At 40.5% G+C, this 18286-nt stretch overlaps 1 protein-coding gene across 1 annotated transcript in view; it reads right to left on the reverse strand.

Moving 5' to 3' along the window:
• DENND1B (DENN domain containing 1B) overlaps positions 1–18286 on the reverse strand; it is a 277634-nt gene that overhangs the window by 161096 nt on the left and 98252 nt on the right. The window contains exon 4 of the mRNA XM_090048607.1: positions 2118–2167. Within this exon, the coding sequence (XP_089904733.1) occupies positions 2118–2167 (50 nt within the window). The remainder of the gene's footprint in view (positions 1–2117; positions 2168–18286) is intronic.

Consider the following 18286-nt stretch of genomic DNA (forward strand, 5'->3'; position numbering starts at 1 on the left):
CTTTATCTTCAGTGTAATATTACTGCTTGTACATAAACAAAGTACAAATTTTATACCTTTCATAGATTTCATAGACATTAGGGCTGGAAGGGACCTCACGAGATCATCAGGTCCAGCACCCTGACCAAGGGGCAGGAAGTAAGCTGGGGTCAGATCACCCCAGCAAGATAAGCATTTATATCCTGTCCAAATCAAGTCCAATTTCCAGCCAACCTACTAAAGTACTATGTGCTACTGAAAATATCCCTGCCAAATTTCAAGTTTCTATGACTTGACCTTGGTCACAAGAGCTATTAATAAAGGGTTGCATAAAATTGTTCTAAACTAAAAAAAAAATAATAATTTCCTTACTTTTGGATATAATGCCTGAAATCAAATCTTAAACCAATAGGTAATACTTTGTGAAAGCAGTAAACTACTGAGAATAACCCAGTGAAATGGAAAGACGTAGGAAAGCTATACCAAAAATATAGACAATGCTTTGCCTGCTATCTATATGATGTCAAACAACAGATACTATCAAAACAAGCAAGCAAACAAAACAAAAACATACTATGTCTATGTTTATAAAGATATCTGGAATGGTTATACGGCCTTTTAATTTTTAAAACAGGCCTTCAGCAGGCAGAGTTAAATTTCGGATGTTGTTTTGGGAGCTTGTTCTACATATTATTTTATTTTAATATTTTACCTGTCTTTATATTTACCTGGATTCATTGTAAGTGGCCTGGAGCCTCTTCTGGGGAGGCTCTAAAACCAATTCATTAATTAATTTGTTTGGTGGTTTGTTTCTAAAAAAAAAAGTTGGGTTACTACAGCTTCATACACACCACTATAACTGTCCTTTTGAGAAAGACAATGGTTACGGATTAAGTTTTTGCCACTGGATGGCAGCAACAGAACCTCACCTGTTTTTGTCATCCCAAATTTGCTTTCTATGCTGCACCTTCACTATAATTTTGAAACAGATATGGGTGCCTATTTTAAGCACAATAATTTAAAAGTTTCAAATGCTGGAATGCAAACAGCATTAATATGGTTGTTTAACTTATAATAATTGTATAAGGGACTGTGTGTTCAACCAGTTCAAAAGTCAAATAATTTAAGTGGAATTTAAGATATAAAAAGGTAGATGGCCAAATTAGTTCATAAAACATGTATCTGTAAGGTTTCTGTGTCTCTCTCCAGCCTGTCTACTCCCTACAGAAAAAAAAAACAAGTTCACCTACAAGTTTCCATTTTATCTTCTGTTTCTTAGTGACTTTTTATCCTCAAACCTCTCCATATAATGAATGCTAATACCATACTGAGATCCTCTAGATCTGGATGATACCTGGATGCATCATACATTAACTATCCAAATCAATACCAGTAGCAATATCAGCTTCCTCAAACAGACATTACACCACAAGTTTTCTGAGCTATACATCTACAAAATTGTTTAAATCATCATTTACCATGTGGACAAATTAAAAACATTTTAGTTAATAAAAATATTTTGCATGAACTTTTCAAATGACTTGCAACTACAATGCCAAAGGCATACTAAAACTGACATTCAAATGCTGACATATAAATGTCTTGATTCTACTCTCAGGGGGAAAAAAAATGCTACTTATGCCCATTTAATTACTGGTATGAAATTAAATTTCTTTTGATTTGTCCTATACGATGAAACCCAAACAATATATTTTCAAACTGCACAATGGGAGCATCTATCTTAGTATGTTGCACCATTTCTGTAGAACTCTTGTCAGGAGGCAACTATTTTGTATCTTTACATTACACAGATGGTGTTTACAATTGGGTTGGAGGAAGTTGGAAGCAGGATGTAGTTCTATATCAAAACAGTATTCTTAAAATCCTATGAAGGATGTACTGTGCTTTGATATTTTTCTGCCAGTGTCTAACTACCTACTTGGAGAACAAAGGAAAAATAGGTCATACTGACTGTATTAGTCATTATTCTATTCATCCACAGGTGCAAGAATATGGGGGACAGTGCTTTTACTTCTGCTCCTATTTTTTACATTTTACCATGCAAAAAGTGTTTTCCTTAAATATTACAAATACAGGGAGTTAAATATTTTAAAATACATGACCATTGTATCACATACCTTTCAATGTCAAAGGGAAAGCAGAACTTTGGCACACTGTTCAGCACTTCCTGTAAAAACAGAAGGAAGAAAGTTAGGATTCTGATATTTTTATCTTAGGAGAAATTGCTATTCTATTTGCTAGAAAATCAAATTCAAGAAAATATTTGGCTGCAAGAAATATAGCACACGTTCCTTGACTGAAATAATTGATTATTAAAAAGGAATTAAGTTTGTGCTTTGGCAGATTGCAAAGACAATGCCATAGAAGCCCCAGGAGGGAAAGGCCTGGCCTGAAGGGTATTAACACCCTTCACATCCCCGCTGGGATTCCCTTCAACAAGGCCATATGGATTTTACAAGAAGCACCGCACCATATGGGTAAGCCACGTCTGCTGCTACTTGTACCACAGACTAGCCACAGGGACTTCTGACAGATCCTGGCTCAAAAATACAAATGTTGTTTCAATTAAAATGCAGGCAGAGAAAAGGGAATGAAGTTGGCAGCAGAATGAATTACTGAGAGGTATAACAACTCTATACATGTTTCATAGTCAATTGCTGAAAAGGATAAAAATCTTCTGTTGGTACAAAGCAGAAATCTATATGGTTAACCCTTTGGTAGAGTTGTAGTTATACACAAGCAAACCTTACTATTAACAGAGGAAAAATATAACCAGTGCCGCAGTGTTCAGATGCTAATGTAAAAGGATATTTAAAAGCTGTTTAATGACAAAAAATGTGTCTTAACTGAATATTAAAATATCCTTTTCTTTTGAACTACAAGGCATCGCTCTAGAAGAGAACAACTGTATCAGTTGTCAACAAATCAGTAGTAAAGTATATCACTGACTGGACAAAATCCTCCCTGTTGCCCCTACCCCCACTCCAACCAAAAAAAAGAAAAGAAAACCCTAGTAATTAATGCCTTGCTTCTAGCAAACCAATAGGGAAAACACCCCTTTGTATGAAATGTTTCAACTTGGGAAGACAATTTATGATAAAAATGTAGCTGGGTCAGAGAATTTATATTTTCTTATTGTACCAATCTTGCAAACATAAAAAATATAAAATTATGCAGGACATACAGAAGCATATAGACACATGAGAGTCAAGTCACACTGACTGTCTGCTTGCAGGATAGAGGATTTTGAGCTGCAAATTTCCAGTGACACAGGTGGGGATACAAGTGTTTGATTCTGACTGACAGCACCCACCAATCCCATTGAAGTCAATGAGCACTCAGCACTTCACAGGATGTGGTACCAGTTTCCATGAGTGAAAATCATGCAGATAAATTCCTGTAGACCACACTGAATACTTCCTTTCAAGATTTCCCAGATTCAATACATAGATGCATGAAAAATAATCATACACTAAACATTAAGGTATGCGTATTTTAAAATACTGTAATACATGCATTATTATTTACAACTCTTTCAAAGGTATATAAGGAGTCCCAATAGAGTACTATATTGGGATTTATTTTAAGAATAAAAAAGCTCATTGCTCCGGGTTCTGGACCAGTTTTAGAAACTCCTATGTACTGTGAGAGCAAAAATAAAAATAATTTGAAAGCAATATGCTATGTTTTGGAAAGTAATGCTAACTGACTTGATTATGAAAAATGTCTTTCTACACTGCACCATATATTATTCTTCTCAGAAGAGATCATTGCTCAGCCCCTGTTATGGCTGGCACGAGAGGCCACCATGGGAAGAGCTAGGAATAAAATAAAATCATAATATATTGAACCAAAGCTGAAAACAACAAAGTCAAACCAAAGGAGACAAAATGTAAACATATCATTGAAATATTTATTTAATATTTTCAAATAGTTTATTCTTTCAGGCTCCCAAACTTTGAATTTCCTTCTTCAGGGAAACAAATTTATTTTTAAACTCTAATTCCACAAATGCTAATTAGAAGCCCAGGTTTTCAGTACTCTGTCATCTTTGGCAATTCACAGACTTTAACATATCTTAGTTTACACACAACATTTTTAACTTAATATTGACTATATTAATTGCTGCTTGGTGAGCGTAGGACTGCTTGCACATTATGTAAAAGCAGTTGCAATATTAATCTAAATCTCCCAACTGGATCTTTTCTGAATAAATTACAGTACAAGTAAGAAAACAAAACAGAAATATTAATTCAATGTTTTGACTGAACAATGTGAAAATTATGAGTGCATTTTGCAACATTTTCAAGACTCAAATGAACTACACTACTTTCTGGTTGCTCTGCCTCTCACCCCTCCCCCGGCCCCAACCAATACACACGCACAAACTTCTGCAAAACAGCCTCAGCTCGCTTCCCAACTGGCAGGAGCATCCCTCAGGGGACAAGTCTTTAAACCTCCGCACTCTTTAAAATTCAACCAGCCAGCAGGTCTATAGACTGGTGTATAAACAGTATAGACAAAAAAATCCTCTCTCAGCTTATGTCAGTGACAAAGCAGCTCAGCAGTTGACTGCTTCTCCCCTGACAGTGTAAGCTGGGTTTACACAGATCAATAGATGGAAGTCCTACCTAGCTTCCAGGGCTCAGTCTTCTCCCTTAATTACAGGTGCTATTCAGATTTTCAAATGGAGGAAAATAACATGTATATATGTGATGCTTTCTAGATGTCTTTAAAACACTACTAGTGTGTAATTAATTGAAAAGAATAATCTCAGTTTTACATACACAATCACATAATAAGTACAGATTTTAAGTTGACACATGGTACTTGTGACTTTTTCCCCCAGAATAAAACTTGAATTCTGGTCTCTAATAGAGCTTCATTTCCAAGGGAAGTACATAAGCTATACCTTCTTCTTGTGCAGAAAAAGTGTGTTCATCAGGAAACAAGAAGAGTATGGTGACAATCTCTTTCATTTGATTAACAATAGGGCTTAACAAAAATAGGTATTCTTCTCAGTAGGAAAAGGGTTGCATAGTTTTTCCCAACACAAGAATTATCAATGAATTATCAATGATTCATGTTACCAGTGAATCATCATCATCACTTATGGGCCTTATAATTCCAGATTTTGGTATTTTCGAAACAGCATACATTGTTCAAATAAGGAAAGAAGTTTGATGTGCAACTCATTACATACTGCAGTGTTCTCTTGAAAACAAATGAGAAATCTTACAGACCATCAAAAAAATTAATTAAATTGAAATTAAATCAACTAGCTGCTTCTTCACTATTTAGAAAGGTTTTTACATAAGCGTATCCACAGTCATGTAAGCTTCAAAAATCCCCACGCTACAAAATGGATGGATTCATTTACTCATAATAGCATGCTCTGTTGATAAAAATCTGTTCCCCTGGACAGAAACCCTATGAAGGGGAGAAAGGACTGTTCTCCCTCTGCCCACGGTTAGAACAAAACATCTAACGTAATCCATATAAAGTCCGTTTTTCTTTAATGTAGTAGTAGATACTGCAAATCTCACACGGTTGTCATCCAGTGCTTCTATGTAGTTCACAGTTACACCCATTACACCCTTCCATGCCACCAGTCTGCTCACAACTACCACTCTCTGTGCTCCCATGGTGAGATAACCACTGCAGCAGCCTGAAATCCAAAAGCAGTGTTTTTTTTATATTGTTTCGTTTATTTAACTATACTTATATCTATGTAACTTTTTATATGACACCCATCACCTACATATTCTTCATCTACAGAACAATGATGTTTTTTAACTCACTGATATAGACCATTTGCTGTCAGAAGTCCATCTCCTGCCAATTGACAATGCAGCCTTGGGAAAAACTTATGGCCTGTCCTTTTGTTTAGAGGTTAGTTATCACAGACAGGGCAAGACTGACTTTTTTCCTTTAAAAAAAGGCAGTCATGGGCATAATGAGAGTGGAGGAACTTCACTACGTTATATAAATCAGTATTCAGAAATGCAAAAGCCTATTTTAATTAATCTCCACGTTGTGATTGGATTAACCAACTAAGTAGATGAATTAGATTTTCCGCTGGTCAGAGAACTGCAAATGCACTAACATTTTGCTCAACAGTCCTTTCTCACCTAGAAGAGTATGAGGAAGAAAAATGCAGAACAAACTCATGGGCCAATTTAAATCAATGGCAAGTCTTACACTGACTTCAGGGGAACCAAAGTTTTGGCCATAATACCTATCCAGTACATTCTGTAAGAGGGACTTTTCATCCACCTTATTTTCATCCTAGAAGCAGAATTTGAATACACAAGTTGAAATTATGTCAGCTTCAGAAACATGGAGTCTGTAATGCATTGCTTTTTGATAGTCAGTTTGAAATGAGGTACACTCAGTAATTAAACTTACGTACCAGAATGGCATGCATATGGACAGGAAAGGCAATTTGGTAACATATTCTTTTTCAACAAAGCTCTCTAACACCTGACTATAAATTAAAGGGTATTTGCGATTGTCTGCATAGGAAAGTTATACAGACATAGCTTTGGTGTAAATATAAAATCATGGTGCTTATATCAATATTACCCATATGTGGATACTATGATGCCAGAGTGTCTTTTCTTTTTTTAATATTAGTTTATGTCATTTTGGAGGGAGTTCACTATATGGTTAAAGATGGTAAAACTTCCCCACAACAATAAGGCCTCCTGAAAACAAATGTGCAGGTGATGAACTGGATTTCTTGAGACTTGATTATATAAAATTATTCAAGTAGGATAACATAATATGCAGCATGAACTAAGTAACTGGGTAGAGGATTTGCAGGTATATACAGTCATCAGCGAAATGTATATATTTTCTTTTTATGATATATGCTGACATTTGCATAGTCTAAGTTTTAATGGGGTAATGGAGGGATGAATTTTTAGAAGTTATATGAAAAGAATGAAAATCTCCCCTTGCATGGACACATTATATGAAAAAGAACTACTTCATCTGAGGCAGGAAAATATCATTCTCCTGGCAAGCTCCAGCACTGGTTTTTTGTTTGCTTTTTAAGAAAGGGCTCCATGCCTTTCCAACGGCATATACTCTTGCGCAGGGGTGGCCAACTTGTGGCTCTGGAGCCACAAGTGGCTCTTCTGAAGTTAACATACATCTCCTTGAATCTTTGCACAAGCACACGGTGACCAGCTTCCATTCCGCAGGTTGGCCACCCCTGCTCTAGAGCACAAAACTGTGCCTCAAGGAAGTGAGCAGACCCTGAAATACATCTTAATTACAGACAGAGGAAAGGAAGAGAGAAAGTGTAAGGAGGATGGAAGCAATCCTAAATGAAAAAGTCACAAAATGTCCATTCCAGAGATATTTCCGAATTGTCCAGGGAGAAAGCAGAATTTTAAAAAAAGTAGCAACCAAGACCACTTCAGTAATTTAATTACAGAATTCAAACTGGATAGTCAGCAGTATTCCTACAAAATGTGCTCAAAATAGCTAACCATCTATTCCCATCCCCACAAGCTTGCAAAGAAAAAGAACATCATCCAGGAAAATACCACTGTGTAGAAGAGCACAGATAAATATTCACCAACTTAGGTGCAGAATATTTTATATATTATTTCTTTTTTATTGTTTCTCCCTCATTCATCCTTTTCTCATTTCCTTCCTTCTTACCATTCCCCTTTTGCTTTCCCCATTTGTCTAGGGCTCTGCCTTTGTTTTATTACTCTTCCTCATTCTTGAAAGGAAGCATCTCTTCTCTCAATATTCTCTCTCTCTTTCTATGTTGCACATCCATGCTCTCTCCCATCTTACTGGATGTTGCTGTTGCTGCTGTTTACAGGCTGGCCTTTTTCCTCTTCTATATTCCAGTATCTTATCTAATCCTTTCTCAACTCTTGCACTTTAAAGTGCCCTTTCTTAGTAGGGATATGCCCCTGGACTCTGCTTTGGATCTCTCACATTCTTTTCTCTGCTCTTACAAATCCTTCATACTTCATTCTAATTCTTCATTTTAAATCTTCTTGAGCTGCACTGTGGCTGGGCAGGGTGTCCACAGCTCCCAGCACATGTGCAGGGAAGTATGGGGCAGGATTCTTCTGCTGCTCTGAAGTGCCTGGCCAGCCAGCAGCTTACCTCCCATGCCACTGCCAGCCAGGCTCTGAGAGAGCAGAAAGCTGGATCAGAAACTCACTTTCCCCAACACTTGCAGGGAGCCATGGACATCCTGCCCTGTCACAGGCCGCACAGGTCTCTTAGACAACAAAAAGCAGGGGCAGGGGTTGGAGGAAACTCGCCTTACTCTCCCCCAACGCAGGGATCCAAGCAGTTTGCTGTTCTCGGGGAGCGCAGAGCTGGTGTGTCAGTCTCAGCAAGGCCAAAGGGACCTGAGAAAGTAGCCATTTTTCAGGGCTGGAATGCTGATACATGTGACGCCAGAGTCTGCTACAGTGTGGTAATTGCCATGCTCCAGAAGACCTGACTAATGAAGCCTCAGTTAATCAAGACTCAATTAACCAAGTAATTACAGCACTTCGGAGCACCTTCACTGCTTTGTGTATAGGCTCCCTCTGGTCTTGCTGCAACCGACACACTGGTGGGCCCGCTCTGGCTAGGAGGAGCAGCAAGCAGGTCCTGCTCCAGCTCACCAAGCCGCTAATTGCAAGTCATAGCTATGCAAGTGGAGGGCAGTCAGAGCAGGTTTTTCCCCTTACTATAAGACTGATCCACTAAGCCGAATACGCTAAATCGAATAACATTTTTTGGCTTACAGCATAAGGTCTAACAAGGTCTACAGTTGAGAGCAGTATGAAACTAGCATTTAGAAAATGTATTACAAGTACTTCTGCAGTAATGGGAAGGTGGGGAAGAAAGGGGTTTTGTTGGGTTTTTTTAAGTGTGTTTTCATCTGTATGCATAAGCTATCAGGTTGGGCTTATCTGTGCAACTTACTAGTAAGATCCCACTGCTATCTTGAAGACTGCAAGGGAATTACAAAGGTTGCCAATAACTGAAGATGAAGGCTTTACTCCATATCAAACGATCTCTGAAAAAAAATGTTATATTTACGGTTTCAAAGACTCACCTGTTATTTCTATTAAAAATCTCATAAGAAAATGAATTGTAACAATAAAAGTATCCAAAGAGCTTGGAAGCCAGATAAACCTTAAATTAAGGTTCTATTTATCAGAAACAAAAAGGTTTGAAAACTTCAAATTCAGAGTTAAAGTGCCGCAAACTGTTTCAATTGTTATGTATCTCTCTATACTTCATTCTCTCTGAATAGATTGGGTAATTCTATGGAGGATTAAATATTTCCAAGGGCTTTCTAAACATGGTTTTACTTTCTTCTGTCTTATAAAATTAGCAAACAGGTTTTACATTAATATGTGTCATGGTCAAGACATACTTGTACTTGAAACAAGTGAACAGGCATGATGAAACAAATGAAAAGGCATGAATGTAAGCTTGCTACAGGGTTACAGGTATAATATAATTAAGAGTTAAGGTTTGGATTTTACTGGAATCTTATCTCTGAAATTCCTATTTAAATATTTGGGCATTCTTTCTTTTTTTAAAAAAATCCATCATCTACAGTACCCAGGTTTTTCAGATTGTTTTAGGAAGAGCAGGTATGGAATAAGAGAAGTAGAACTCCAAATTCTACCAAGGTTTTCACAGCAGAAGTATTTGATACACCCCTGAAACCTTTAATGAGCTGTTTGCAATCAGTAATTAATTTAATTCACTAAACCCAATGAACTTAAAACTCCTTCCTGTTAAGAGACTATATCAGGTAATTTAGTTCTGAGAATTTTCCTTAACTCTATAGGTAGATTTCAAACATTTCTCTAGAAATAGATGAGCAGCAAGGATTTTTGTGGATGATAGCTTTCACTGAACCAACTGCCTGGTTAGGATGGACCAGAAGACAAGCTTTCAAATGTGGTGCAAGAAGTCTGAAGGAAAATGTACTGCATTTGAAAACTTATAAGTCCATTCCAAGCATGCAATTGGTCCAATAAAAAATCTCATTCACAAAAGTCCTTGCCTCTCACATATTTCCTGGATCATCATCATTACAACCTCACTCCAACACTACCACCTCTATAAATAATCCATTTTCACTATTATTGTATTAGTTAATTGTGCCCAGTACACTAGCTTTCACCCACAAAATTCTGGCACACACTTAACTTTTTTATGGTGCTTGCCCATGATTAAATAAATCTGAAAGCGATCACGAGGAGCCATCAGGTTTAACCTACCTCTCAAAGTAGGATCAATCCTGTCAGAACCATTCCAGACAAATGTTTTTCTAATCTGTCTTTAAATGTACAGTCCCATTGAAGTCAAGGGCTTACAGAGCTCAAACACTTCTAGCATTAGTACTATAGTGCTGTCAATCTCAAAAGCTGAAAATCATAAGTACAATATCAAACACTCATGAATTTAATCCTTTGTATTTCATGATTTTGGACAAAATTGTGTGCTTTTCCCCCTCTTTGTGTTTCTTAACTCCTTTTGCAAGCTTCAGTACATTACAGCATGGCCACCACTTGCAAATTTATAGAGAGGGAGACGACTCTGAACCCTACAATATGATCTGCATAGGACTGAGGATCCTTCATGCTTAAACACTCTACAAACCCATTGTAAGAGAGTGCCCTTGTCCCAAAAAGCTTAGAATCTAGTATCAAGCATGGAGGTGAACAGGTTACAGAAGAACTAGAACTGGGTCTCATCAAACTTATCTAGGGCTAGGTATGGACATTACACATAAATCCGAATGCTCAGAAATGGAACCAAACCTGTAACTGCACAGAAGCTCATGGCGCACAGACCGTACTAAAAATGGCAGAACCTAATACAAGATAGTCCTGGATCAACATGCACTCAAACTTATGTGAATTAGATTAGTGTGGTGCATCAAATTTCTATACCAGATCCCCTATTGAATCAAGTTAGGTTGCTGTCCATTGGCATCCCAGGCTCCTTTGCGGGCCCCGCCCAGCTCAGCCCCCGCTTTGCAGGGAGGCACACTGGAATTCAGCCTGCACTCAGATGCTCTGGCTGAGCACCCAGCAAGCTATTCCCCCAGGCTGTCACAGAGCAAAGTCAGCAAAGCCTCTGTCCCCAGCCCCATCTCCTGCCAGCTATCAGCCCTGGGTAGGACAGAAATGGAAAGAGAGTTTGGGGCTCATGAGCTGTCAGAGGGGAGGCAGTACCGGCTGTACACCCTGCATTCCCAGCTCGGTTCAGCAGAGAACAGTGTCCATCCCCTGTCCCGGTTTCTTCCAAGCCTTGGGACCCGTACACTGGAGCAGCTCTGGGAAGGGCTCAGATGATTTCCCCCTCCTGTCAACTCCTCGGCACAGGGATCCGATCCCAGAGGAAAACAGGTTGATGGGGAAAAGGGAGGCAGACAATTTCAATGCAGAAACAGAAGCCACAGCCTGGGGAGGTGGGCAAGCCCCTATCCAAACCTGCCTGTTGCCAACTGGACTGGCTTAGCTCAGGTGGACTCGTTTCCAGCACAATCACATCAGCAGCCTCACCAGCTCTGACCTTGTCAGTGGCAAGGCCTGGGAACAGAGTAAATCAATGGAACAAAGGACAAAACCCCAGATAGGGCCAGGTGAGCATCACTCTGCACCAGCCATGGGCTCTGGGCAGCTTCTCTCCCCATCCTGCCCTGCTCCCAGAGCCACCATGGTACATCTCAGAGGTTGCCAGCAACCTGTGGTACATGGCAGCTGCCTGGAGAGTCCTGAACCAACACCCTGATCTGGAAAGCATAAAATGAGTGTGTGCCAGAGCCTTTCCTGGGATCTTTCACCAGCCCCTGGCACTGTAGCCAGGCTCTGCCCTACCCAGACTCACCTGGCTGGGCACAACTGCCTTTGTCTCTACCAAACCCTGCCCAATGAATCCCCTCCATGCTGTCTTTGGTGATGGAGCCTGACCTGGCTGCAGGGCAAGCTTGTCTCCCTCCACTGACTGCCTGCAGCTGATAGATGATTGTGGCTGACAACATGGCAGTAGGAGCAGGCGTGCTCGCTGGGCAAGCAATCAGGGGTGGCCCAGCTGCTTGGCTGCCCTCTGTGGTGTCCAGCAGCCTGGGAAGACTGCTGGGAGGCATGCAGAAGTGCCCCAACCTGCTGGTCTCAGCCAGTGCAGGAAGCCTGCATGCCTACCCCTTGCCCCACCCCTCAGAAAAGGGAAATGTATGTTTTGTTTGCTCCTGATCTAACCTAAGGCATTTAGAGTAAACCGCGTAACTTAGATCGATTCTGCCTCAGGCTTTCAGAGTGTCTGCAGATAGCCTAATAGACAGGTTACCAAACATCCATTAGACAGAAATGACTTAAATTGTTGCTCACCATTGGTAGGACTCACAGTGTAGACTACAGGTGAAGGGCTACAGCTCATTAGCAATTTCCCCAAGGCAGCCAGTCCCACAGAAACACTCATGGTAGACTTTAAAAGAATAAGGCTTACTTTTCTGGAAACCTAAATCAAATGCTCACCTTCTTTGAGCTTCCCAGGCCAGATTTGTCATCTAAACATTTCCTATTTAATATATTTTAATGTCTGAACATTGTCAAATCTAGGAGGAGAAAAGCCACATTTAGATATCAAATTGGAGAAAAAAGAATTTTCTCCAGTATCCTCTCCTTTTCTCCTTTCCAAATCTATTCTCTGCCCATCCACCTCCACATTATAGCTGACTGACTTTGGAGGAGGAGGAGCAATTGGACTCAGCCTTTCCTGCTGGGCAAGCCACTGAATCTTCTTTTTGTCAGATAAGCCTAACTGTTCTCATTGCTCTGCAGAGCAGTAGGGTACAGCCAAGTTAAGAAGCTCTGCTGAGCCAGAAGGGAAGGAGGAGTTGCAGTTGCATAGCCAACACAAAGAAAACAGTCTCAGGTGACAGAGGCGAGGCCACCTAAAGCAGCAGCCAGCTTAGAGAAAGAACTGGGAAGCCAGAAATCTAGCCTAATTACTACTGCATATCCAAACTGCAGTGGCACCACTTCCCTGAACTAACAGTGTATTAATTTGAACGGAAACAGATGGATTACTTTTATGATAAAAAATAATTCTGCAATTGCATTGTTTGATATATAATCCTAAGAGAAAAAGTGAAACAAAAATTCACTCATATGTTCAAATGTGAGGTCCCTAAATGGATATTTATTTTATTCTTAAAAATATGAATATATGAATTTAAGCACAGATGCATAACAAAATTAAGTGGGTCCTTTTTAAAAAAAAAACAGTCCTTAGGGAATGAAAAGATGAAAAATTCACAATTCATTCATCCTAGAAAGGGATTAGTTCATATCTTAAGAAAATGCTTTCTTGGAGCAGTAATTTATTTATAAACTAATTAAACTATCAAAAACATGCCACTGAATTTAAAAACAAAAACCAAAACCCTAATCATACCTGTCTTACTGTCAAGTTCTGGCCTCTGAAAATTCTATGGTACCACATGTTGAAGAGAGGCTGCTATGACTCAAACACCAAACTTGTCCAATTTGGCACTAAATATTCCAACCAGGGACTGCAAGTGACAAGAATAACTTCCCCAGAAATTGTTTCTTCCAAAAGGCTGGCCACTCTGGCAGTTTATATAAAAAATATAAAAAAAATAAAGAATTTCTTTTGCACTTTCAATACACCCTGAAGCAATGACCAAGCATCAAGGAAACACAAGAATATGCTGACTATAACACAGAGGGATGGGTATCACAACTAGGAAAGACAGTACAGTATGGCTAAAAAAAGAAAAAAGAAGAAAAAGAAATGACTGAGGCAGGGACAGACTTAAGAAGCCAGAGGCAGAAAGGCATGCCATTATTAGCATATACTTCCTTCAGAACCTGGCCTCCTAAGCTTTAACGTTCCTCTACTCTCCGGAAATGGCCAATTTTTCCCAGTGTTTCTTCTTTCTCCCATATCTGGGTCCAACACTGGAACAAGAGGTCATCTATGACTTATTCCAAGGCAGTAAAACTGGTGGCCTGCAGACCACATGCCGAGGTTACTAAACGTACGAATCTGCAGCGTAAGGGGTTAATTTGGAGGCACTGAGATCCTACCCAGCCACCACGCCCTCCATTTTTCTGGTTGCAGCAGCCTCCAGGACCTCCAAGTTCTTCCTCCCCAGCTCTACTTCCTGCTTCCAGCCCAGGAGGTAGAGTAGCACAGTGCAATGCAGCCCATGGTGCCAATGGAGCCTGTGTCGAGGAAGCTGAGGGTGAGGACAGGGCACCCATGCCCACAGTGCAGGAGGACGATTTCCACATAACTTTAGGTCCAGAGAGCCTGGGGCTCACACTGGTGCAGTCCCCTCTGGTGAAGCCCACACAGCATGCAGCCCCTTAGAAGCCCCCAACCTGCCCCAAAGCCTTAAAAGCTGGACAGTGGAGGGAGGCATGCTCGCCCTGCAGCCCAGTCAGGCTCCATCTCCATGGGACTATCCCCATTCATAGCAGCTTGGGGACCCCTTCCTTAGATGCTGGACAGCTCTGACGTACTTTATGACTTATATGATGCACGTAAAGACTCCAACTGTGCTGATGAACTATCTGAGATTCAAAATAATTCCACCTAATGGAATTTCAATGGGAGAGGGGAGGAGAAAATTTTCCTCTGCTTTACTACAAGAAACAAAATGTTATGCTTGCAAAGTCAAGCAGTTTAAAATTAGGAAATGCCATTATTAAGGTTGCCCAAGTCCCTTTAGAAAAGGTTTTATTACAAGATCACTATTTCTTCCAGAGTACCCAATCCCATTCAGTACCCAAGAAAAGCAGTGCTCTGGGAATGAAACAACTAATGAGGGTGTTGCTTGTAGGATCTGATTCATTTGTTGAAGAAGTAAGAAGTTGTATAGTGACTGAGTCAGGAGACTGAAGGAGAAGGATTTCAGTGTGCAGAAAACACCGCAAGGGATCACATGGAGGCAGCTAGGATAAAACAGAATACTGAATAGTTGCTCACTGAGTACTGAGCAACTGATTTCACAGCTTTAACACCAAATTCTTATTTAAACTAACTTCAACTAATCCAAGCCACATAAGATGCCCCTCTGTTTCTACTTATCACCTTTAGGCTTACTGCACATGGCACTTCTGCTTCTCAAGCAGTTCTAGAAATCAATATAAGGACTACTTGTCTCTCCTTTAGGTCTTGGATCTAAAAATGGGTCACAGAGAAAGAAAGTAGAGTGCAGAAGGGCCAGAATTTAGGAACAGGATTATTATGGGATTGTTGCTGGTGGATCTCTGGTACTCCAGGCCTTTAGTATCCAAGTGAGCCCTAACACAAAAATGTTAGGAAAAGGATATAGGAGGTAGGGTTAACCTCAAGCCCTGAAGTTAAGGATTGCTTCCAGTATCAGACTGCACTGCCTCAGGGGTTCTGCTTAGGGGTTTTCACTACAGATGGCTAGTGAGTATTAACTTAAAGATAACCTTAAGGCTGATCTTAAACAGCATTCTAGATGCAACCTAAATGTTCCTTCAATTTATTTAAAAATATACTTCCCTAAAAAAACATAAAATGAAGCCATCCCAGAATTGGCGTTCACAAAAGAATGACAACTCAGACGCCTAAGAAAATTATGTCTACATTTAACATCTCAAGATTTTTAAACCAAATGACAAATTGTGGTCTTTTATTTGCTTTATTGTTTCAAACCTCTTTTATACCTGGATTGGAGTCTCAAACCTTCACTAAAATCAATAGGCTAGAAACTCACTTTAAAAGGTTTACACCAGAGTCCTTAGGGTATCAGCTGCAGTCTAGCCATGGCAAGATGGTGAGACGTGTGAAATAATTTCAGGATTTCCAACTGTCCGTAAAATTATGCACAGTCCGTAAAAAATGTCTAAGAACGTCTGTCCATAAAATTAATGAAAAGCAGAGCCATCCATAAAAACTAAGAAGTCTTGAGCTTGATTCAGGCTAATATGACCAAGACTGGAGACAAGCCTTGATGCACAGACAGAGCACAGAAATACCACCTGGTATGAGTAGGAGTGCAGCACCCTGTACAGAGTCTTCTCCCAAGTCTTTGTAGCCCGTAGCTCCCCTCCTACTCGCAGTCATGTGCTGCTGCTGGTCACCTGTATGTAACACCACTGGGTTTCAGGAAAGCAGAGAGTAGTCCTTCTTTGAGAGTCCGTGGTGGGACATGGAGGCACAGCTGGTAAGTGAGCTAAGGGGAGCAACACAGTGCAGAATGCAACTGGGGGTACCAGAGAACTGGGGTATGTAGGAGACTTCTGGTTGGGGGGCAGCACAGTGTAAAGCCACTGATGCAGTCAGGCAGGGATGCCAACCTAAACATTTTATTTTTAATAGCAATCTACGAACCTTAACTAACAACTGAACTTTTTTTTTATTTATTTATTTTAACTACTGTTGGTGTTAAACACTTAAATTTGAACCCTGCCCTTGTCCAGGGCCTGAAACTAGAGAATGTGCAGGCAGAGTTAAATAACCACTCTAAGTATTTCTAAGACAAACAAGAGCAAGGGAAAGACTACTGTTCAATGTAGGGCAGTAGTTTTGTGGTGTGTCCCACCAGTAGACGCAGACAACCTGTCAGTGGTACGCGTTAACAGACTTATTATAATTACTTTATATGACAAAAATTTGTTGGTGGTACTTAAGGTTTTAAATTGGAGGTACGCAATCTGTCAGAGTTTGGGAACTGCTGATGTAGGGCTAATGTCTGTAATGGGGTTTTTTTTCATAGGAGGCATCAAAAAATAATGTCTATCAATTCTTTTTCTCTTGTGTCATGCCTGTTAGACTGTTATTACCTAGACCAGTGTTTCCCAAGATTTTGGGCATGCCCCCATGGGAGGATATCAAACTTTACTAGAAGGGAAAGAGGGCGCACAAAGAGCCAGTCTCAACTTCTGCTACAGCAAGAGCAGAAGCAGGATCAGGAGATGATGGTCACAACAAGAAAGGTAAAAGGGATGATACTGGACCACCTGAGGGGGAAAAAAGAGAGATTTCAGATAAAGAGAGGAAGAAATGCCTTTTCAATTCAAAGGGTGAGGACTCGGGAGGGAGAAGAACTGTATGAACTGTAAAAGAGAGTTTATTAAAAATCTCCCATATGACTTGCAATGACCAGAGGTTAAGGGCCTAATGAGAAAGAAAGCTGGTGTTTAATAAGCTGGAGGGAAGTCAAATGGTTGTGGTAAAAGTAAAAATCAACGAATATGTGAAAAAAGCAATACCCATTATGAACAAATATGACCTGGGTGAAAATTCTCTGAACACTAAAAAGGATTTAAAAAGGGAGTCCTATCCCCTCTGAAGCACTACACTTCTCCCCTACTGAAGTAACAAGAGATAAGAGCCCTTGCATTGTGTTACCTAATCCACAGATGCATCAGATATGGTGGCCAAAGCACTGGTAGCAGACAGCCTAGACTAAAATTCCCACAGACCACTCATGCAAACAATGAGGCAATATTTTCCCTTATATAAACAAAACTTTCCTTTGTCTCCTCAATAGTGACTGAATACATATAGGAAAACACATGACTAAATTAATTCATTCTTGTTTGACTAGTACAGGGGTTGTCAACCAGGGGTACATGTATCCCCACAGGTCCTTGGAAAGGGGCTATGGGATATACGCGGGAGGGCGGGTACTTGGAAAGGGGCTAGGGGGTACACACGGGGGGGGGGAATGGAGGGGCGCCACCCACCACCCCATGCCGCCACCTTCCAGGAGCAGGCCTGGGGGAGGGCAAAGACAGTGGCTCCCTTCTACAGGCCACGAAGGCACTACCCAGCCAGCCGGATGTGTGGCAGTTGAGGGGGACTCGCATGCAGCAGCCGCTGCTGTCATCCACCCTGTGCCACCGTCACATGCGAGCCCTTCCCCCACTCCGTGTCCAGCCACCACCACCCCCTGCTCTGCATCTGGCTGCTGTTGCCACCCCCTCTCCACCAGAAGTGACCCCAAAAGGGGTACACTCCTTAAAAAAAGGTTGAAAACCCAATGTCAATTAGTTGAGTTTGTAATGTTTCTAAACTAATTTAAGGAGCTTTTAGATTAAAGGCTTGAAGCACAATTATAGAAAAACACAACTGGAAAAGACCCCATGACATCATCTAGGTCAAGAATCACAGAATCATAGAAAGTTAGGTTTGGAAGGGACCTCAGGAGGTCATCTTGTCCAACCCCCTGCTCAAAGCAGGACAATCCCCAACTAGATCATTCCACCCAAGGCTTTCTCTAGCC

The sequence above is a fragment of the Crocodylus siamensis genome, chromosome 5 (assembly GCF_052110815.1).
Source record: "Crocodylus siamensis isolate JL-2025a chromosome 5, ASM5211081v1, whole genome shotgun sequence".
NCBI lineage: Eukaryota > Metazoa > Chordata > Crocodylia > Crocodylidae > Crocodylus > Crocodylus siamensis.